We start from the raw sequence: 21,659 nt of genomic DNA on the forward strand, positions 1-21,659 counted from the left end.
CCTCGGGGTTTCACCATGTTGCCCAGGCTGGTTTTGAACTCCTGCGCTCAAGTGATCCACCCGCCTCAACCTCCCAAAGTACTGGGATAACGGGTGTGAGACACCATGCCCGGCCAGTTTTTCTTATCATCTCAATTTTTATAATACATTTGCAGAGCATCTATCGTGTGACAGAAAAATGTGAAAATTGTCAGAATCAATATGGAGTCACTTATTTCAAACCCTAATAAAATGGAGTTGGGTGGCCTGGGGGCATGAAGGGAGGATCCTCACACAGATCCGCCTGATAATAACTATCCCAGAGGACTCTACCAAAACCACAACCTTGCAGTTAAGGCCACCTGTATGAGGACATCTTTCCAGTAACAGTGTTTCCTAACTGCTGCCTTGCAATAAGTCCTTGTAACCAATGAACTTCTGTTTCAAAATAACCTACGTGTACTTCTCCTTTTTTGCCTTTAGAAGTTCCCCCTTGCCTCAACCTCCCCAGATATGCCCATGGCCTGCTATGGCATGCATATCCTGGATTGTAATCCCGTCATTCATTCCCAAATAAACTTGTTCTTTGAGAGCCTCTCGGTTGTTACTTTAGGTTGACAAATGAATAGAACAGATGGCAGTAGTATCAGGCATGAGGGTCTTGAAGCTTAGCTTTCTAGGTCAATAGCCTTGGGCATTCCAGAAGATTAGACAGCTTCCAGAAATAAATGTTAAAGGAGCACTTCTTTTTTTTCTTTCCCAAGGTAGGGTTTTTCCTCTGTCTTATACTTCGGATTGTTTACTTTTAAAATTGTGTTAATGAATTATAAAAATAATAAAAGATACCCCTTACATAAAAAATATAAAAAGATATTAAAAATATAAATACTCATGAAATCTGAAAATTATGTTAGTGAATTATAAGAATAATAAAATATATCTCTTACATAAAAAAGAAATATAAAAAGATATTAAAATGTAAATAGTCATGAAATCTGAGTCTGTTTCTTATACTCTAGAGATTCTGCTTTCTTTCAACAGTGCAAAGCAACAAGCCTCTCTCAATTGGTGCACTGAAGAATCTAGGTGTGGTTTATATCAGCTGTGGTGCTGAGCACACTGCTGTGCTTACCCAGGTAATCCAAAACGTGTTGCTATTTTTTTGAGTTCCAGAGAAATGGTAACAAGATACCTATGTACTAATTATTGTTGAAAGACAGAGACATTAGCCCATTTGGGCCACTATAACAAAATACCATAAAAAGAGTGGCTTATGAACAACAGAGATCTATTTCCCATAGTTCTGGAGGCTGGGAAGTCCAAAATCAAGGTGCCAGCAGATTTGATGTCTGATGAGGGCCAAACTTCTCATTCATAGATACCATATTTTCACTGTGTCCTCACATAGTGAAGGGAGTGAGGGGCTCTTCCTGAGCCTCTTTTGTGAGGGCACTAATCCCATTGATGAGGGTTCTGCCTTCATGACCTAATCATTTATCAAAGGCCCCATCTCCTAATATCATGGCATTGAGGGTTAGGATTTCAACATATGAATTCTGGGGGGATGCAAACATTCAGACTGTAGCATAAGATATATATACCAATATCTAGACAGAGCCATTCAGTGTACACATATCTAAAGAGGAGATGTGAACCAAATATAAATCATAAGGTTTTCAAGATATGTAACAAAAGCTAATTTCAGCTTTAGGAAATATCTTTAGATACCTACTAAATTAGTTTAATAGCTGGGTGTGGTGGCTCATGCCTATAATCCCAGCCCTTTGGGAGGCCGAGGTGGGCAGATCACGAGGTCAGGAGTTCAAGACCAGCTTGGCCAACATAGTGAAATCCCATCTCTACTAAAAATACAAAAATTAGCCAGGCATGGTTATGGGTGCCTATAGTCCCAGCTACTTGGGAGGCTGAGGCAGGAGAATCAATTGAACCCAGGAGTCAGAGGTTGCAGTGAGCCAAGATCGTGCCACTGCACTCCAGCCTGGTTGACACAGCGAGACTCTCCTGTCCAAAAAAAAAAAAATTAGGTTAATACAGGAACTAATCCCTTTTAGCAATTATTATTATTATTGGTTTTTTTTTTTGAGACAGAGTCTCACTCAGTCACCCAGGCTGGAGTGCAGTGGTGCAATCTCGGCTCACTGCAACCTCCGCCTCTCAGGTTCAAGCAATTCTCCTGCCTCAGCCTCCCAAGTGGCTGGGATTACAGGCATGTGCCACCACGCCTGGCTAATTTTTGTATTTTTAGTAGAGACAGGGTTTCACCATGTTGGCCAGGCTGGTATCAAACTCCTGACCTCAAATGATCCAACCACCTCAGCCTCCCAAAGTGTTGAGATTACAGGCATGAGCCACTGCGCCTGGCCCCTTTAGCAATTATTCATTGACAATGTGATTCTACAGATAAAAATTATGATAGAAACAACAAAGTAATTTTTACAGTTTTCAATAATCCACTTTACAGCCTAGAACATTATTTCATTTCATTTCTTGCTTGGCATAGGTATGACCCAGCTTCCTGAATGTTTTCTTCCCATTCTTGTCCTCACCATACAATATATTCCAAAGGGATGGATTCTTTCTGGAGCCATAAGGAATAGACTTGAAAACTACTTGTGTAGTTGAAATGTTTGTTTAAAAACTGTATGCCCCCAATTATTTTTATTGTTTGTTTTAAATGTATATCTTAAATTAGAAAACCCTCAATTTTTTGGATTATATTATTCTTAATATAAATAATAAATAGAAATAAAGAGAATAAATAGAAATAAAGAGAAAGCTAGAGTTGTTTGTAATCATAGAATGTTTTGGGAAGACAGTATTTTTAGGAAAATGCTCAGATAAATTCAACCTCATACTTAAATGTTGGTTTTACTCTTGAACCATTTAATTTATCTATTCATTCAATAAAGACTTATTAAGTACCTAATTCTTTCTTTTTCCGCTTTATTATGGCATAATTGACAAATAAAAATTGTATATGTTTATGCTGTACAACATTATGTCTTAATACATGTGTACATTGTGAAATGATTACCACAATCAAGCTAGTTAACATATGCATCACCTCACATAAATATCTTTTTTTGTGATTAGAATCTTTAAGATCTACTCTCTTAGTAATTTTCATATATGAAACACATTATTAACTATAGTCACCATGCTATACAATACATCACCAAAGTGCCCAGTTTTTAAGGAAATGCTAATGATTTTTTTAAAAAAATTTGTGTAGAGATGGGGTCTTGCTATATTGGCCAGGCTAGTCTCAAACTCCTGGCCTCAAGCAATCCTCCTGACATAGCCTCCCAAGGTGCTGGGATTACAGGTGTGAGCTACTGTGCCTGACCCCAGTGATTTTTCATGTTTAAAGTATTTACTTGACATACACTATTAGAAAGAATAAAGGATGTCTCCTATTTATGTAGAGCTTGTGTTTCACAGAGTGCTCCCATATTAACTCTTGTATGACAATCAGTAAGCTTTTAGTTACCTTTTTAAACCTGAAATTAATTTGATTTTTCCTTTGCTAAGCAGGACGGGAAAGTGTTCACATTTGGAGACAATCGCTCTGGACAGCTGGGATACAGCCCCACTCCTGAGAAGAAAGGTCCACAACTTGTGGAAAGAATTGATGGCCTAGTTTCGCAGATAGATTGCGGAAGGTAATATAGGCTTCTTCTTCTTTTTCTTTTTCTTAGCATGTGTAGAAAGTGTTATATTTTATTACTTAGAAATGACTCATATGGAATGTTATCAAACCTTAAAATTCCTGCCTGAAAATTTACTTATTTCAAATATAGTTTAATTTTTCAGTTTTTAATCTTTATTCTAGATATTTTATTTATTTATTAAGAAATAATTGGAAATCTACTGTGTATAGAACACTGTACCAGGTGCTGGAGAATGGGAAGTAGATTGATAAAAATAGCAGAGCTTTCCTGCTTAAGTTGATAAGATGAAATTAAAGTAAATTAATCTCATGCATGCAGAAGATGATGTATATTTACATATATATATTCGGAGTTCTGCATAACATAATTATGAGGACACTTTGAGTGTTTAAATATCTACCCAATGCATTAAAAAAAAATCCAAAAAATAGAAATGCCTGCATTTAGAACACAAATGATAGAAACCATAGTAAAGACCCATCAATAACATTCTATTTTTAAGATTAGTAGTAAGTTAATATTGACTCACCATCTGTTTAGCCACATCCTTTGATGCCCTCTAACACTGACATTGTGATAAGGGAGCTGGGTACTTAGTAAAAGTAAACTGGGTTTTTTGTGTTTGTTATTTTATGTTAAGGGACATCATCTTTCTCAAAAGCCATGAGTGCCTTAGTCTTCATTATGGTGTATTCTCTCTCCTGTAGTTATCACACCCTTGCATATGTGCACACCACTGGTCAGGTGGTATCTTTTGGTCATGGACCAAGTGACACAAGCAAGCCAACTCATCCAGAGGCCCTGACAGAGAACTTTGACATTAGCTGCCTGATTTCTGCTGAAGGTATGAGTCCCATTAATTCATGATTTTGTGTTCATCAGTGCCACTGGAGGAGAACTAGTATTCAGCTTCCTTTCAAAGGGTCCTAGAGAACTATAGTTCCCCTAGTACTTTTATTTTTATTTTTATTTATTTATTTTTTTTGAGATGGAGTTTTGCTCTTGTTGCCCAGGCTGGAGTGCAATGACGTGATCTCGGCTCACCATAACCTCTGCCTCTTGGGTTCAAGCGATTCTCCTGCCTCAGCCTCCTGAGTAGCTGGGATTACAGGCATGCACCACCATGCCTGGCTAATTTTGTATTTTTAACAGAGATGGAGTTTCTCCATGTTGGTCAGACTGGTCTTGAACTCCTGACCTCAGGTGATCCACGCTCCTCGGCCTCCTGAAGTGCTGGGATGAGCCCAGCACCTGGCTCGTGAGCCACCGCACCTGGCTGTACTTTTATGTCTATATAGTGCATTTTTTTCTTATGCAGTGAATCTTAGGGTATTTGGTAATCATTTCTAAAGATTAAGGTAAGTTCAAGACCAGCGTGGCCAACATGGTGAAACCCATCTCTAGTAAAAATACAAAAATTAGCCGGGCGTGGTGGTGCAAGCCTGTAATCCCAGCTACTCGGGAGGCTGAGGCAGGAGAACCGCTTGAACCCAGAAGGTGGAGGTTGCAGTGAGCCGAGATCGTCCAGCCTGGACAACAGGGCTAGACTCTGTCTCAAAAAAATAAAATAAAATAATAAAATAAAAAAGATTAAGGTAATACAGAAGAGGATCCTAACTTGATTACTTAAACATCAGAACAATACACTTTTTTTTTCCATAAAGTGAAAGCAAATTTATTAAGAAAGTAAAGAAGCAACCAGAACAATACACTTTTATATAGTTAATCAAATATCTTCTAAAGCATGGCCACCTGGCTGCATTATGCAAGTGCATGAAAAACTAAATTTTAGACTAAGTGAATATATGACATGTAATCTGATCAAAGCTGATCTTTTATTTCAATATGATGGGAGGGAAGAAAAAGAAAAAAAATTAATCTTTTGACTACGTTTGTAGTCAAAATCCATTTAGGAGAATATAAATTGCCGGTAAGTAAATAAATTTGGCTTGGTAATACATCCGATTTATTTTTACTTCTAAAAACTCTAAGCATGGATTTATGACTTTCTTTTAGACCTTGTGGATGTTCAAGTCAAACACATTTTTGCTGGAACATGTGCCAACTTTGTGACAACTCATCAGGTATCTATTATACTTTTTGTTCCTCTTAAAAATTATTTTTTCTCAAGATTTCAGAGCAGTATTTGAAATACTGTATTATTCATATATATTCAGGTGTTTTACTAAAACAATAAGTTCCTGTATTAGAATGCTTATGAAAAAATATTACGTAATTCTCACTTCCTTATTTGTCAACTTTCCTAACAGATTAGACCCCTCACCACCACCATTTCAGATTTATTTTTTCTTTATTGGTAAGTGGGTATGTTGAATTTGCATCATGTAAATACACATACACATGTAACTTGTGTCAACAGCAGCTGTTTCCATTTTCAGGAGGGAACTGAATTTTCCCTGTCCAGGACTGTGAAGGAAGGGTTTCTGACGTGTCCTGTAGGGAATTTCCCAGTGGCACCTCCTTCAATGGAAGGATTGCCATGTGTGTGAGTGGGCAGGGGTGTGTGTGGCAGGGGTAGCGTGCAGTGTCTCAGCTGTCCTTTGTTGCAAGGATCACATCATCGAGTCCCCAACTCAAGTTTATTGCTTAATAAAATTAATGATGATAGATAACAGTCATGACTAATTTTAACTGCAGTCACCAAGTGTCAGGCAGCAATCGAAGTTCTTCAAATGGATCAAGATGTTTAATGCTCATATCAACTCTTGTTGATTTTATTTTTCACATTCGACAGATGAAAAAACTGTCTCAGAGAGGTGAATTTATGCAAAGTTGCACTGTTAGTAAGTGGTAGAGCTGGATTCAAATCCAGGCAGTCTAACCCAATAGCTTACACCATTATCCACCATGCTATAGTGACTTCCTAATTGTTAACAGGAGGGATTTTATTATTACATTTCTGGGTGAGTTCCAAAATATGTTTATGGAAACAAAAGCCTTCATAGTTATTTTTCTAATTTGTACTTTTTCCTGTTATCAGGAATGTTTTAAAATTGATGTTTAAACTTGATGTTTAAAACATTCCTGATGACAGGAAAAAGTACAAATTAGAAACATAATAGACTCTTTCTGTAGTCCCTGGCACAGAAAGTGGTCAGAGGCAAAGGTTTCTGTGCTGTTGGGATAGTTAGGAGACTATACTTTGGTTGCTCTATCATAGCCATTCAATCAGCCACTCAACAAAAATTGAGACCCTTTTATATATCAGGCTCTGCTCTTGGTGCACTTGGACAAAAGTGAATAATACAGACAAAGTTACCCTCATTCATAGCATTTGGATTCCACAGGCAGGGCCGGACCATAAATATGTAAATGCAAAATAAATAAGATTGTGTTAGAGGCCCGGCATGGTGGCTCACGCCTGTAATCCCAGCACTTTGGGTGGCCGAGGCAGGCGGATCACTTGAGGTCAGGAGTTCGAGACCAGCCTGGCCAATGTGGTGAAACGCCATCTCTAGTAAAAACACAAAAACTAGCTGGGAGTGGTGGTACGAGCCTGTAATCCCAGCTACTTGGGAGGCTGAGGCAGGAGAATTGTTTGAACCCAGGAGTGGAGGTTACAGTGGGCTGAGATTGTGCCACTGCACTCCAGCCTGGGGCACAGAGCAACACTCTGTCTCTAAAAAAAAAAAAAAAAAAAAAAAAAAAAAAAAAAAAAAAAAAAAAATTGTATTAGACAGTGACAAGTACTCTGAAGAAAACACACTGATTGTTTGAGATTGGTGAGGTGGCCTTCTTTAGAAATGTCTGTCAGAAAAGGCCTTGTAGAGGCTGTGACAGTTGAGCAGAGATTTTAGCCATGCTTAGGTCCAGAGAAAGAATGCTCAGAGCAGAGGGAACTGCACACAGAAAGCCTGTGAGGCAAGAATGAGTTTGGTGTGTGTGACAGAAGGCCAGTGAGGCAGAATCATAGGAAGAAAGGACAAAGAGCTCTATAAGATGGAGCCAGTTCTGTAAGCTGGGGTCAGCTATGTGAGGGGGGACCCATCTGAAATGTGCTTGGAAAGGAGACCTAGAGACTGGCCAAACAAGCCAAGAGAAGAAAGCACCCATATGGAGGTCCTCTCTTTTGTTTTTGTTTGTTTGTTTGCTTGTGTTTTTGTTGTTTTGAGACAGGGTCTCACTCTGTTACCCAGGCTGGAGTCTTGGCTCACTGCAGCCTCAAATTCCTAGGCTTAAGCCATCCTCTCGCCTCAGCCTCCCGAGTAGCCAGGGCTACAGGCGCACACCACAATGCCCAGCTAATTTTTGTATTTTTTTTTTTTTTGTAGAGATGGGGTTTCGCCATGTTGCTCAGGCTGGTCTTGAACTCTTGAGCTCAAGTGATCTGCCCACCTTGGCCTGGCAAAATTCTGGGATTACAGGTGTATACCACCGCGCCTGGCTCCTAGTAGTACCTCTTATCTACAGTTTTGCTTTTCACAGTTTCAGTTATCCACATTCAACTGTGGTCTAAAAATATTAAATGGGAAATTCAGAAATAAACAACTCATAAATTTTAAATCACATGTTCTGGGTGGCATGATGAAATCTCACACCATTCCACTTCATCCCTTCATCACAAGAAGTAGGGTGAATACAGTATAATAAGCTATTCTGAGAGAAAGACAGGGGCATCACATTTACATATGTTTTATTGCAGTAAATTGTTATAATTGTTTCATTTTATTATTAGTTATTGGTATTAATCTCTTACTGTGCTTAATTTATACATTAAACTTGATCATATGTATGGATGAACAGGAAAAAACAGTCAATATGGGGTTTGGTATTATTTATGGTTTCAGGCATCCACTGGGGGTCTTGGTGGAACACATCCCCCATGGATAAGGGGGGACTGCTGTATTTCCAGAAGGAGAAAGTGGATAATTCTGTCAAATACAGCCGAGTGGTCAAGTAAGACGAGTGCATAGTTTATTTTTGCTTTGGTAAGATTGTGTTATTGCAGAGGAGAGAGAAGGAAACCTGACCCGAGTGGGCTGGACAGAGAATAGAAGGGGAACAAGTGCAAACAATGCCTGTGACAACTCTGAGAAATTTTGATGTGAAGGAGAGTAGAGAACTGTGAGAGGGTTCCCCATGCTGCATAAGAAAGAGTGAATAGGCCGGGCATGGTGGCTCACGCCTATAATCCCAGCACTTTGGGAGGCCGAGGCGGGTGGATCACAAGGTCAGGAGTTCAAGACCAGCCTGGCCAATATGGTGAAACCCCATCTCTACTAAAAATACAAAAAGTAGCCAGGTGTGGTGGAGGGTGCCTGTAGTCCCAGCTACTTGGGAGGCTGAGGCAGAGAATTGCTTGAACCTGGGAGGCAGAGGTTGCAGTGAGCCGAGATGCGCCACTGCACTCCAGCCTGGGCGACAGAACGAGACTCCATCTCAAAAAAAAAAAAAAGAAAAAGAAAGAGTGAATAATTGCAGAAGCAATGTCTGAGATTAGGAGAGAGGAAACAGAATCTAACACATGATTGAGGGGTTTGAACAGATGTGTTTATTCTGCTGTAATAAGAAACAGTACAGGTGAAGGTAGGTTGATGGTGGGAAGGTGATTAGTTCTTGCTTAATTGCTTCAATTTTCAGTGATGCATAAGACAAGGTCCCCGTCTGAGCATGAGTAAGCAGAGGAGTATGAAAGGTTTAGGAAGAAAAGGAAGGGTTGTGATAGTTGTCTTGGGGAAAAAGCATGTAGCCTTGGAATCCATTAGACAGTATCAGGTGCCCATTTGAAATCTGTGGTCATAGACTTAAAGTGAAATCAGTCTGCACAGTTGTGCAGCTTTCTCCCATGATGTTAGGCTGCTTCAGTTGGATTTTGGAGTAATTCAGAGTCAAGTTTAAATACAGATGGAATTTTGCTAGGTAAGTACAATAGGAAATGGACAAAAGAGTTATAGGTGTGATTATAGTGATGTACCATGGAATCTAAGCTGGGTAAGGAGGACGAAAGAGGGTGATGAATCATGGACAAACAACAGGGCTAATGGATTGGAGATCCGGGTGGACAAAAGAATCTTGGACTGCAGGTTTTACTCTAAAGGAGGTGAATCTGTAAGATGGTGTATGATGGTCAGAGAAGAGAACATTTCCAGTAGAAATTTAGAAGATGGAACAATTGATAATTATAACATCCAGCTTCTCACCTATATCTCGGGCAGTGGTTTTCAACTAGGGGTGATTTCATGCTCCGGGAAATATTTGGCAATGTCTGGAGACATTGTAGTTTGTCATAACTAGGGGAGAGCATGGTATTGGGAGTGGCTGCTACTGGCATCTGGTAGACAGAGGCCAGTGATACCACTAAACATCTTGTGATACACAGGACAGGTGCTCACAACAAACAGTTATCTGACCCAAAATATCAATAGTGTCAGTTTAAAAACCCTGATCCAGGGCATGTGTGGCTGGGGTGGAGCAGAGGAAAATAGTGGAGATGATCAAGAATTGAGAGATGAAGGTGGGAGATAGCTCAGGTTCACCAGTTCTGAAGTAACCAAGAGTGAGGGCAGGAAGGGTGACCACGGGAATCGTGGTGTGAAGAAGACAGCAAGATGCTGAAGCTTTCGATGAATGAAGGGGAGTGACCAGGACAGTGGGAGAAGATTACAAAAGAAGAGGAGGCAGATGACATAGTCTCATGCCGCGCATTTGGGAGGAGCTAGGGATTTTGAAGCAGAAAATGAAGAAATGGTATGTAACTGCCAAGAGGGAGCACCTCATTGTCCCAAGTTTCCTGGGATGTGGGGGGAAAAACTCTTCCTCTTGATCAAACTACGGGGAAAACCCAGGACTCAGATCAAGAAGCTGAAGAGCTTTAAGAGCCGTGGTTACCTGTCTTCTTCAAGAGGTCTTTTATTTCAGCATTAAACCAAAATGATGCAGGATTTCCTGGCTCATAACAAGTGCAGTGGAGGCATAGGTATAAGTTATAGCAGAGTACTAATGCCTTTGGAAGACTGTATTGAAAATGGATTTTTCTTTCCAGACAGTGATTTTTGAAACCCCTGGTTGCGCTATTTGGTCTCAAGTATTATATAGAGCGATGGTTCTCAAAGTGTGATCCCCAAACCAGCAGCATCAGCATCACCGGAATATTTGTTAGATGCAAATTCTCGCACTCTACCCTGACCCACTGAATCAGAAACTATGGGGTGGAGCCCAGCAATCTACTTTAATAAGCCCACCAGAATAACCTACCAGGTGATTTGGATGCATATTACAATTTGAGAGTTACTGACATAAAAGTAAACACTTGTGGGTGATTAAAGGGAAGAAGAAAACTAATTATTGAGTGCCTATTATAATCCCAAAGGTTTTTATACTTACTATAATTGAATCTTAAGAACCCAGATAGGCCGGGCGCAGTGGCTCAAGCCTGTAATCCCAGGACTTTGGGAGGCCGAGGTGGGTGGATCACGAGGTCAGGAGATCGAGACCATCCTGGCTAACACGGTGAAACCCTGTGTCTACTAAAAATACCAAAAAATTAGCTGGGCGTGTTGGCGGGTGCCTGTAGTCCCAGCTACTCGGGAGGCTGAGGCAGGAGAATGGTGTGAACCCGGGAGGCAGAGCTTGCAGTGAGCCGAGATCATGCCACTGCACTCCAGCCTGGGCGACAGAGCAAGACTCTGTCTCAAAAGTAATAATAATAAAATAAAAAATAAAAAAAATTTAAAAAAGAACCCAGAGAGGTAGGTATTATTATCTCTTTTTATTTATTGTGGTAAAATATATATAAATACAATTTGCCATTTTAATCATTGTAAGTATACAATTTAGTGACAGTGACATTAATTACTTTCACAATATTGTTCAACTGTCACCATTATCCATCTCCAAGGCTTTTTCATTACCCCAAACAGAAATTCTGTAACTATTAAATAATAATTCCCCATTCCCTCTCTCCGCCCCCAGCTTTAGGTAATGTTGAATCTACCTTCTGTCTCTATGAATTTGCCTGTTCTAGATACTTCATATAAGTGGAATCATACAATATTTGTCATTTTGCATCTGGCGTATTTCATTCACTTGTCTTCAAAATTCATCCATGTTGTAGCATGTGTCAGAATTTCATTTCATTTTTTTTTTTTTTTGAGACGGAGTTTCGCTCTTGTTGCCCAGGCTGGAGTGCAATGGTATGATCTCGTCTCACTGCAACCTCCACCTGTCAGGCTCAAGCCCCTGCCTCAGCCTCCTGAGTAGCTGGGATTACAGGTGACCACCACCATGCCCAGCTAATTTTTTGTATTTTTAGTAAAGACAAGGTTTCACCATGTTGACCAGGCTGGTTTCAAACTCCTGACCTCAGGTGATCTGCCCGCCTCAGCCTCCCAAAGTGCTGGGATTGCAGGCATGAGCCACTGTGCCGGCCAGAATTTCATTCCTTTAAGGCTGAATAATATTTCATTTTATATATATTTTAAAAATCTATTCATCTGTTTATGGACATGGGTTGTTTCCATCTTTTGGCTATTGTGAATAATGCTGCAGTGAATAATGATCTATAAGTATCTGTCTGAAGCCCTGCGTTCATTTTTTTTTTTTTTTTAATGATGAAACTAAGGCTCAGACCAAGCAAAGTGGCCCAGGCTAGGAGGTGGAATAGCCCCTACCGGTCTGACGCCAAAGCTCCTCCCACCAAATGCTACCACCCAAGAGGGCAGGGCCTATTTACCACCCATGCCAGCTGATTTGCTGTATAATTTACTACTGAACATGTGTGTGTTCCTGATCATTCTTGTTTCTTCCTTCCCTGAAGGATACTAGTTCCACACATGCTCCTGGGAAAACCCTGCCAGAAATAAGCCGAATTAGCCAGTCCATGGCAGAAAAATGGATAGCAGTGAAAAGAAGAAGTACTGAACATGAAGTGGCTAAAAGGTGGCTCTGTCTGATAAATTATAAGCAACTTTTATCTGGTTCTGGGGCTTTGGTCGTTTTATCCTAAGATAGAGGTTTCCGTTTTGTTGTGAAGGTATTTGCATTTTGACCATGATTCTCTTCTACAGCCTCTTAGTGTGACTAGGTCATCAGTGTACTCATTTACAGATATATGGAGGACATGTGATATCCCAGGTGCCTTACTAGGTGAGGGAGTTGCAGGAGTGAATCAAAAAAGCTCACAAAGCCTTCAGTAAGGTGGATTGTTGTTATATCTTCATAGTTTACCCCTTTGGAGTTTTATGAGTTTTGGTTTTCACAGGGATAGGTTTTATTTAAACCTACATGACTTGAGCAAATCCACTATAAAGGGTTTTGGTGAGATTTAGAAATAGTATGAACAAAGTATACCTAGGATTTGGGAGACTCTTAAGAGAGTAGTTATTTTCATTAATAATGATTCCACGTCATCATTTACTTATTCAGACATAATAAGATTTTTAAAAGCCATGCTTTATAGTATGTTGTGACTTACCCCTTGTTATTACTTTTACAGTGAAATTAGAATGATATTTTCATCTCCTGCTTGTCTGACGGCGAGTTTTTTTAAAAAAAGGTAATACTTACATAAGATTTACCTTCATTTAAAACACTGGAAAATATTTAAAATTAAATGTTTCAAGTAAGTTTAATTTGTGAATTTTGTTATTCTTGCCCACAAAGTCCAACACAGAGAACCCTGTAGGTTGTTATAGAATTCTTTCATTTTATAAAGTAATTTTCTATTAGACTACCATAAGTTATAATTCCTAATTAATACTGTTTGCTTCCTTCATACCACTTTACTCTGTTGTCTGATTAGAAGGAATGGTGTTTTTTCAGGATCTTTGTATATACAAGGGATCAGCTAAATCTCACATTGCTTTAGTACTTAAAAGCCAAGAGTACACTTTACAATTTTTACTGTGTATGATCAATTAAAGATAGATCTTATTTATGTTGTCTTTAACTCACTGTTATAGAAGAAAATCTGATTTTACTCCTATTTGGTTTAACATTTGGTCTGATCCAATAGTTGAAACAGTTCCTATAATGCTCAATATTTGAGTCTTCTATTTCTGCTCTTTCCTCTAAGCTCTCCAATATGGCACCTGTGTGTAAAAGGGAAGAGAAGCAGAAATAGCAGTGTAAAGGGTCTTAGGCTGCCCTCTGCTTCTTTGGAGGTTGATGCCTTGCTGATCTGTCTGAAGCTGGTGTAACTCATATGGGTTCTCCTTTGCCTGTCCCTCCCTTGTTAACTTGGCCTTAAGTTTGCTCACTGGTTCAAAATATGGTGATACACATCTTGTACCCACTCCTGGTCACTAGGCGGTACTCACTTAACCCTTGTTGCTATTACTTGCCCTTGTACAACCCTCTTGGCAGTTCTATTAGTTCTTAACCCAGCTGCATTCTCAGTCAGCTTGTAGGACTAGAGGAACTGTTGGATGCCAATAACTTCACCTCAGGCTAATTCTTACTGCATGTGGGAAAATCTTTTCTATGTGAAGATTGTTTTCTTCCTAACATGAAAAAGTATCCATGCTCACTTCCCAGGGGTGAGGAACTCCTAAGATGTCAAAGGCTGCAAAAGAGAATATATTTTAAGGGGGAAATTTATAATACTTTGTTTTAGTACTTGCATACATATTTTAGCCCTAATATTACTATAAATCACTTAATCTAGCAAGGAGAAAATCTTTCTTTCTTTTTTATTATTTATTTATATATTTATTTATTTATTTAGAGATGAAGTCTCACTCTGTCACCCAGGCTGGAGTGCAGTGGTGCAGCTCGGCTCACTGCAACCTCCACCTCCCAGGTTCAAGCTATTCTCCTGCCTCAGCCTCCTGAATAGCTGGGATTACAGGTGTGCGCCACCACACCCAGCTAATTTTTTATATTTTTTGGTAGAGGCGGGGTTTCACCATGTTGACCAGGCTGGTCTCAAACTCCTGACCTCAAGTGATCCACCCACCTTGGCCTCCCAAAGTGCTGGGATTACTGGCATGAGCCACCGTGCCCAGCCTCTTTTTTAAATTTTTATTATTTTTATTTATATTTTTGAGACAGGGTCTCACTCTGTCACCCAGGCTTGAGTGCAGTGGCATGATCTCTGCTCACTGCAGCCTCCGCCTCGTGGGTTCATCTGATTCTTCCACCTCAGCCTCCTGATTAGCTGGGATTACAGGCATGCGCCACCATGCCCAGCTAATTTTTTTGTATTTTTAGTAGAGACAGGGTTTCACCACGTTGGGCCAGGCTGGTCTCGAGCTACTGACCTCAAGTGATCTGCCCACCTCAGCCTCTCAAAGTGCTGGGATTACAGGCATGAGCCACTATGCCTGGCATTTTGTTTGTTTGTTTTGTTTTGTTTAATGTTTAGAGATGGGGTCTTGTGCTGTTGCCCATGCTGTAATGCAGTAGTTTGATCATAGCTCACTGTAGCCTTGAACTCCTGGGCTTGAGCTGTCCTCCCACCTCAGCCTCACAAGTAGCTGGGACTACAAGTGTGCACCACCATGCCTGGCTAGTTTTTTTTTTTTAATTTTTTTGTAGAGACAAGGTCTCCTCTATGTTGCCCAGGCTAGTCTCTTGAACTCCTGGCTTTAAGCAGTCCTCCCACTTTGGTCTCCCAAAGTGTTGGAATTACAGGCATGACCCACTGCAGCTGGCATACAATATTTGATAATGCATTATTTAAAAATTGTTGGGCTTATTGAATGCTGGCCTCTCAAATATCACTAAAACAACTTGTTGATAAGACAGGCCAGAGAGAACAGCACACCTGGACAAAGCTGCAGTAGTGTTTCTGAGAGGAGAGATAAGTTCGGAATTTATTTACAATTGGGAGTCTGGTTTAAGGAGGTCTTTCAATGTGAGAGGGAAGGCTGGAGGTTTGATTTGGACTAGGTAAATGTACAACTATCCAGGATGGGTGCAAACAGCAAGATGAGGATTTTGAGATAAGGGATTCAAAGAATCTATGGGCACAAACTGTTGATGCTCTCTATTGAAGATTTAAATGGGTTTTTCAAGAAGTTCCCATGATGAACAATTGCCATTTGCCTGGGCAAAAGTTTCCTGGAAAAGTAAAGTCATGCTAATAAAAACAGTGGAGTTGCAAAGTTCTGTAAATATGAATGGTAAGGAGGGTAGGGGGTAGGTAGTTCTAGTTCTTAGTGTGCAAACTGAGCATGGGGGAGATGGTTTCCGTTGTCAGATTCAGCACGTAAAATGTTGTTAATATGGCAGCCCAAACTTGATGTAGCCACTACAGAGATAATAAATTGTTATCTACTGTCTTTTAACAAGGAGAACATAAACTGTACATTTTTTATGTCAAGTAAGTTGATTATTTTGAAAGGAGGCAAGCTTTAAGAAAAAGGTTTGTATCTTATATGTAATAAAACAACAAATGACATACGAACTTTAGAAATATCCCTTTCCTTATGTTTATGTGGTTTCTTGCATTTCTTGTATCCAAAGAGGAACTGGAGAAACGACTTCCATTGATGTGGACTTAGAAATGGCAAGAGATACCTTCAAGAAGTTAACAAAAAAGGAATGGATTTCTTCCATGGTAATAGCCAATACTTACTTTAGATATAGAACAAATATGATTGCAGTTTATTTTTGTTGGAAGCTGGGTGAGATGGGAACTATGATTGTCATTGCCCGATGGGTTCTTCCTGCCCACTGCAGAAACAAAAATCGACCCACTGAGACTATGACATTGTAGTAAAGAAAGAGTTTAATTGACATGAGGCTGGCCATGCCATGTGGGAGATAGAATTATTACTCCAATCAATCTCGTGGAGGCTCAGGCTCACAGCTTAGGGGCTTTTCAAAGACAGTTTGGTGGACAGGGGGCTAGGGTAGGGGGCATGCTGACTGGCTGAGTGAGAGATGAAATCATAGGGAATAGAAACTGTCCTCTTGTGCTGAGTCAGTTCCTGGGTGGGGGCCACAGGACTGGCTGATGGGTCCAGGTGGGACCATCCAGTTGTCAGAAATGCAAAAACCTGAAAAGACATCTCAAAAGGCCAATCTTAAGTTCTAAAGTAATGATGTTATTTGCAAGAGTAATTGGGGAAGTTGCAAATCTTATGACCTCCAGAATAATGGCTGATAATTATTTAGAATTCAAGCCCCTCTCATCCTCCTAACTTGGTGAACTTTCATTAGTTTTACCAGAAAAATTCAGTTTTGGGGACAGACTAGTATCATTTAAACTATAAACTAAATTTCTCCCAAAGTTAGCTTGGCTCATGCCCAAGAATGAGAAAAGACAGCCAACCTGTGAGGCTGGAAGCAAGATAGAGTCAACCATGTCAATTTCTCTTACTGTCATACTCTTGCAAAGGTGGTTTTATGATTGGGGCTGGAAGAGGGGGTAGTGTTCATTATGAAATTACTATATTCCAGGTACTTTATTAGGTGCTGAGATTTATTTTCTTATTGAATCCTTAAATGTACAATAGATACAATATTTTTATTTTCAATATAATCAGAGTAATGCTTGAGAGGTGGATAATCTCTAGCATGATATAGGAAAAGAGCATTGGTTTTGGAAGCAGGATAACCTTATCCTGGACTGATCAACTGAAAAGCCACTTCTCTATTCTGAGATGAAACTTACATCTATTTGAGATGAATCTCTGTTACTACTTCATCCTTTCTCTTTGGATCACATTTTCTTTACCTGTTGAATTCATCTTTTAAATCTATTCCAGTTTAATATTGTGTGATTCTGGGTTGTATTGGGAAGAAAATTTTCTTTTCCTCTACTGACTCAGGTTTGAGCTGGTGGAAGGGGTCACTGAAAATTAATAATTAACAGAATCTCTTAGTGCTCAGGATGCTGTAGACTGGGTAGCTTAAACAACAGACATTTATTTCTCACAGTTCTGGAGGCTGGGAAGTCCAAGATCAAGGCACCATCAGGTTTGGTGTCTGGTGAGGGCCTACTTCTTGGTTAATAGATGACCATATTTTCAGTGTCCTCACATGGCAGTGTGAACCCCGAATATCTAAGACAGGTCTCAGTTAATTTAGAAAGTGTATTTTGCCAAGATTGAGGACACACACCTGTGACACAGCCTCAGGAGGTCCTGATGACATGTGCCCAAGGTAGTGGGAGCACAGTTTGGTTTTATACATTTTTGGGAGACATGACACATCAATCTACATATATAAGATGAACATTGGTTTGGTTTGGAAAGGCGGGACAACTCAAAGCAGGGAGGGACCTTCCAGGTCTTAGGTAGATGAGAGAAAAATGGTTGCATGCTTTTGAGTTTCTGATTAGCCTCTCCAAAAGAGGCATCAGATATGCATCTATCTCAGTGAACAGAAGGGTGACTTTGAATAGAATGGGAGGCAGGTTTGCACTAAGCAGTTCCCAGCTTGACTTTTCTCTTTAGCTTAGTGATTTTGAGGCCCCAAGATTTATTTTCCTTTCACAGCAAAAAGGGCAAGAAATCTCTCTGGGGTCTCTTTTGTAAGGGCACTAATCGCATTCATGAGAGCTCCAATCCTGTGACCTAATTACCTACCAAAGGCCCCACCTCTTAATACTATCATCTTGGGGGTTAGGATTTTAACATATGAATTTTGGGGAACACATTTAGCCTTTAGCACAGGAGGAAAAAAACAAGTTTTGTACGCTTGCATGTGGCGCATTCAGATGAAGAGGCTCCCTGAACAGCTAGGGATAAGAATTTATAAACCAACTTAATGGAGGAAAGGGAGAAGGGAGAAAGGGCTCCTATGGGAAGAACAAATGGGATTTTATGGAGACAAATGGAAGGTATGACAGTTTGTAAGAATGTTTGTTTATGCAATTTCTCATCCACATGCAAGTGGTCTGAATGATTGGTCTCCTTTTTAGCAGTGTAGCTCCTCAATGGGGGATGTACAAGAGCTTCATACTAGAAGAGCTCTGCATTAGTTAGATAAAAGAAGCTCCAAAAAGGCATCTCAAATGTCTTCAGTTAGTAAAATAATCTTTATACAATTTTGATGGGTCTGAGTGGGTCCTTATACTTGGAAGGGAAATGGGGAAAGTGTTCCTTAATGTGTAGTAGATACAATATTTTCATTTTCAAGATGAAGTGATAATAGCAAATATTATGAAGTATTGAAGTATATTTCTTAAATGAATTTAGGTGATATGGGAGATAATTTGGGGTGCTCTTCCCAGTGTGAGTTCCAAGGGACATTAGTTTTATAAAAAACCCCATAAAAAGGGTTCTTAATGAAAAAACTTTGGGAACACTCCCTACTATTATGGAGTCATGATACGCGCATTAGGAAATCAAAGATTCTATGACGTCATACACTAAAAGAAATCTCTTTTGACCCTATTTTTCTTGGAGTTATTTGACATTGTGATGCTATTTTCTAGCATAACACCAACTGGCATTCCACAGAAATCATATTTTGCTAGACATGTGAAAAAGCAAATTTTAAGAATTTGAATGTAATAGAAACAATATATAGTACATCACAGTTTATTGTTGCATATGTCACTTATTTACCCTTATGACATGAGAGGCAAACAATGTAATTACAGAACATAGATCTATCAGGTAGAGTAAATATGGCTAGCTGCTATAACAAACAACTTTGAAATATCAGTAGCTTAACACAATATTTTCCAACATCCTAGTCCAACAAGGGTTGGAGGTCAGAGGCACCTTTGCACAGGTTCATTCAGGGCTGACTCAGGCTTCTTTCCAGCATCTCTAGGCCCTGGGGCTGTAAAATCCTCCACTCAATCTTTTGGGTTGGCTAGCAGATGAGGGAAGTGAGTATGGAAGTTCCCATGAGAGGTTTCAGTGGCCTTGCCTTAATGTGTCACACATCACTTTCTCCCACATTGGTGAGCTAAGACTCAGTCACATGGCCCTGCCTAATTGCAGGGGAGCCGGGGGTGCCATCTTCCTATAAACCCAGGAGGAAAAAGAAAAACGACTGGCAAGGTGAACATATGGCATTTTCTCTGCCATGATAGATTTTACTACTATGGTAGTGCCACAGTCACTTTCTAATCGAGTAACCTCTTTCCACTAACTTCCTCTGAGTCTCTCCTTGCTCATCTGTAAAAACAAGGTAAAAAACAAATAAAGCAAAAATTACCTTACAGGATTATCAGTAAGATTAAATAAAATGATTTACATGAGATCACCTGACGCATTGTAAGTACTCAATGAATGTTCAAACAAATATAAAGAATACCATACAAGTTTATTCCCATTAGTATGTTTTTATATACATCCTATTTTAAAAATTTACTTCTGGGCCAGGTACATTGGCTCATGCCTGTAATCCTAGCACTTTGGGAGGCCAAGGGGGGAGTATCACCTGAATCCAAGAGTTTGAGACTGGCCTGGGCAACATAGTGAGACTCCAGCTCTACAAATAATTTTCTAAAATGGGCTGGCTGTGGCAGTGCACTCCACTTAGGAGTCTTGAGGTGGGAGGATTGCCTCAACCCAGGAGCTTGAGGCTGCAGTGAGCTATGATTGAGCCACTGCACTCCAGTTATAATTGAGCCACTACACGCTGAGGTAAAACTTTACCTCTGGATGAAATAAAGAATATAAAAATTTAGAGCTATTTTTCTCTGCAAATTTTTCTACTGATATGTGAGAAAACAGAAAGAAAGAAATGGATATTCTGTGAGGGGAAGGGGACAGCTCTTCCTTCTAGAAGGAGGAATACTAGTGTGACCTGCATACAACATTGCTTTTGAAGGGCTTTGTATTCATTTTGAATCCATAATTCACTCAGTATATCCATGCTCATGAGATTTCACTTTATTTTCTTCAGGGAACCTGATATAAAATGAGGAGGATGGCTCTCATGTACTATATCAGGGGCATTTGGGATGGAAGGAGTGATGGAGTCTCATCAATAGGTTTCAGAATGGTTAAGTGATTATTCTAATTGGAACATGGTGGAGTGAAACCCTTAATTTCATAGCTTGCTTCTCACAATCCTCTGTATCTAATATATCCTGGGTCTGTTCCCTGATCCTATTTTGACCACAGATAACTACGTGTCTCGAGGATGATCTGCTCAGAGCTCTTCCATGCCGTTCTCCACACCAAGAAGCTTTATCAGTTTTCCTCCTGCTCCCAGAATGTCCTGTGATGCACGATTCTAAGAACTGGAAGAACCTGGTGGTTCCATTTGCAAAGGCTGTGTGTGAAATGAGTAAACAATCTTTGCAAGTCCTAAGTAAGTTTTATGTCACTTTATCTGTACTCTCAATATAGTCACTCTCTGAAGTAGACGTTGTAGCGAATTTTTAATAGATTTCAAAATAGACAAGTATTTGAGAACATGGCATGTGAATTATTGAAAAGATTAATAATCTAAAGCTATTATAATTATTAGTTTTATCATACAAAGCAGGTGTAGTTTTTAGACTTGGATGTGGCTTTGACATCAGAGTTTGGTAGCTATAAAGTATTCAATCAAGATAAATCCATACTTTAAAATTTTTTGCTCATGTTATTTTGAAACTTTTGACATTTTGACCAGATGATGAAAAACAAATGTTAAACTTTGTATTATTATTTTTTACTTTATTCAGTACTGTATTATGTCCTTTTATAGCTTTTAGCGTATATTGAAAGTTCAGTGATTACCCGATAACCCAATGGGGTACAGATATTTATATACCCTTCTACATAGAGGAGAGGGGAGGTAGGGAATGTAGACAATTCTTTTGAGAAGTAGTAAATGACTATTAGGGAGAATGAGTGGACCCAGGAAACAGAAATTAACTCGTAAATGATTCTCCTTGGAATTGGAATGAGCCTGAGAAGCAGGCATTATCTTTTGAAAAAGTACATCTAGGTGTGGTTACATTCCTCAGTTGTCTTCTCTGTGACAGATAATGTAATTTCAGAAATGGCATGAAAGGCAATTCTCTTCTCTATAGTGGGTCCAGTCTTAAGGTAGATAAGGGAGTATCAGAGAAAAGCCTTTTCCAGCATCTGCTGACCTTCAAGGGCCTTTAACTTAAAATAATCAGCA

At 39.6% G+C, this 21,659-nt stretch overlaps 1 protein-coding gene and 1 long non-coding RNA gene across 3 annotated transcripts in view; one reads left to right on the plus strand and one right to left on the minus strand.

Annotated features, from left to right (window-relative positions):
* Nucleotides 1-21,659, plus strand: part of HERC6 (HECT and RLD domain containing E3 ubiquitin protein ligase family member 6) — a 125,157-nt gene that overhangs the window by 74,579 nt on the left and 28,919 nt on the right. For both annotated transcript variants that reach the window (XM_054485345.2, XM_063663879.1), the window contains 8 exons: nt 1,021-1,115; nt 3,535-3,662; nt 4,379-4,515; nt 5,688-5,755; nt 12,448-12,569; nt 13,126-13,185; nt 16,098-16,191; nt 20,666-20,855. In XM_054485345.2, coding sequence (XP_054341320.1) covers nt 1,021-1,115; nt 3,535-3,662; nt 4,379-4,515; nt 5,688-5,755; nt 12,448-12,569; nt 13,126-13,185; nt 16,098-16,191; nt 20,666-20,855 — 894 coding nt within the window. The remainder of the gene's footprint in view (nt 1-1,020; nt 1,116-3,534; nt 3,663-4,378; nt 4,516-5,687; nt 5,756-12,447; nt 12,570-13,125; nt 13,186-16,097; nt 16,192-20,665; nt 20,856-21,659) is intronic.
* The window catches only part of LOC129035156 (uncharacterized), a 44,804-nt gene continuing 42,252 nt past the window's right edge, over nt 19,108-21,659 (minus strand). Inside the window, exon 7 of the long non-coding RNA XR_008502128.1 lies at nt 19,108-19,711. This is a non-coding gene — a long non-coding RNA (uncharacterized LOC129035156). The remainder of the gene's footprint in view (nt 19,712-21,659) is intronic.

The sequence above is a fragment of the Pongo pygmaeus genome, chromosome 3 (genome assembly GCF_028885625.2).
Source record: "Pongo pygmaeus isolate AG05252 chromosome 3, NHGRI_mPonPyg2-v2.0_pri, whole genome shotgun sequence".
Lineage (NCBI taxonomy): Eukaryota > Metazoa > Chordata > Mammalia > Primates > Hominidae > Pongo > Pongo pygmaeus.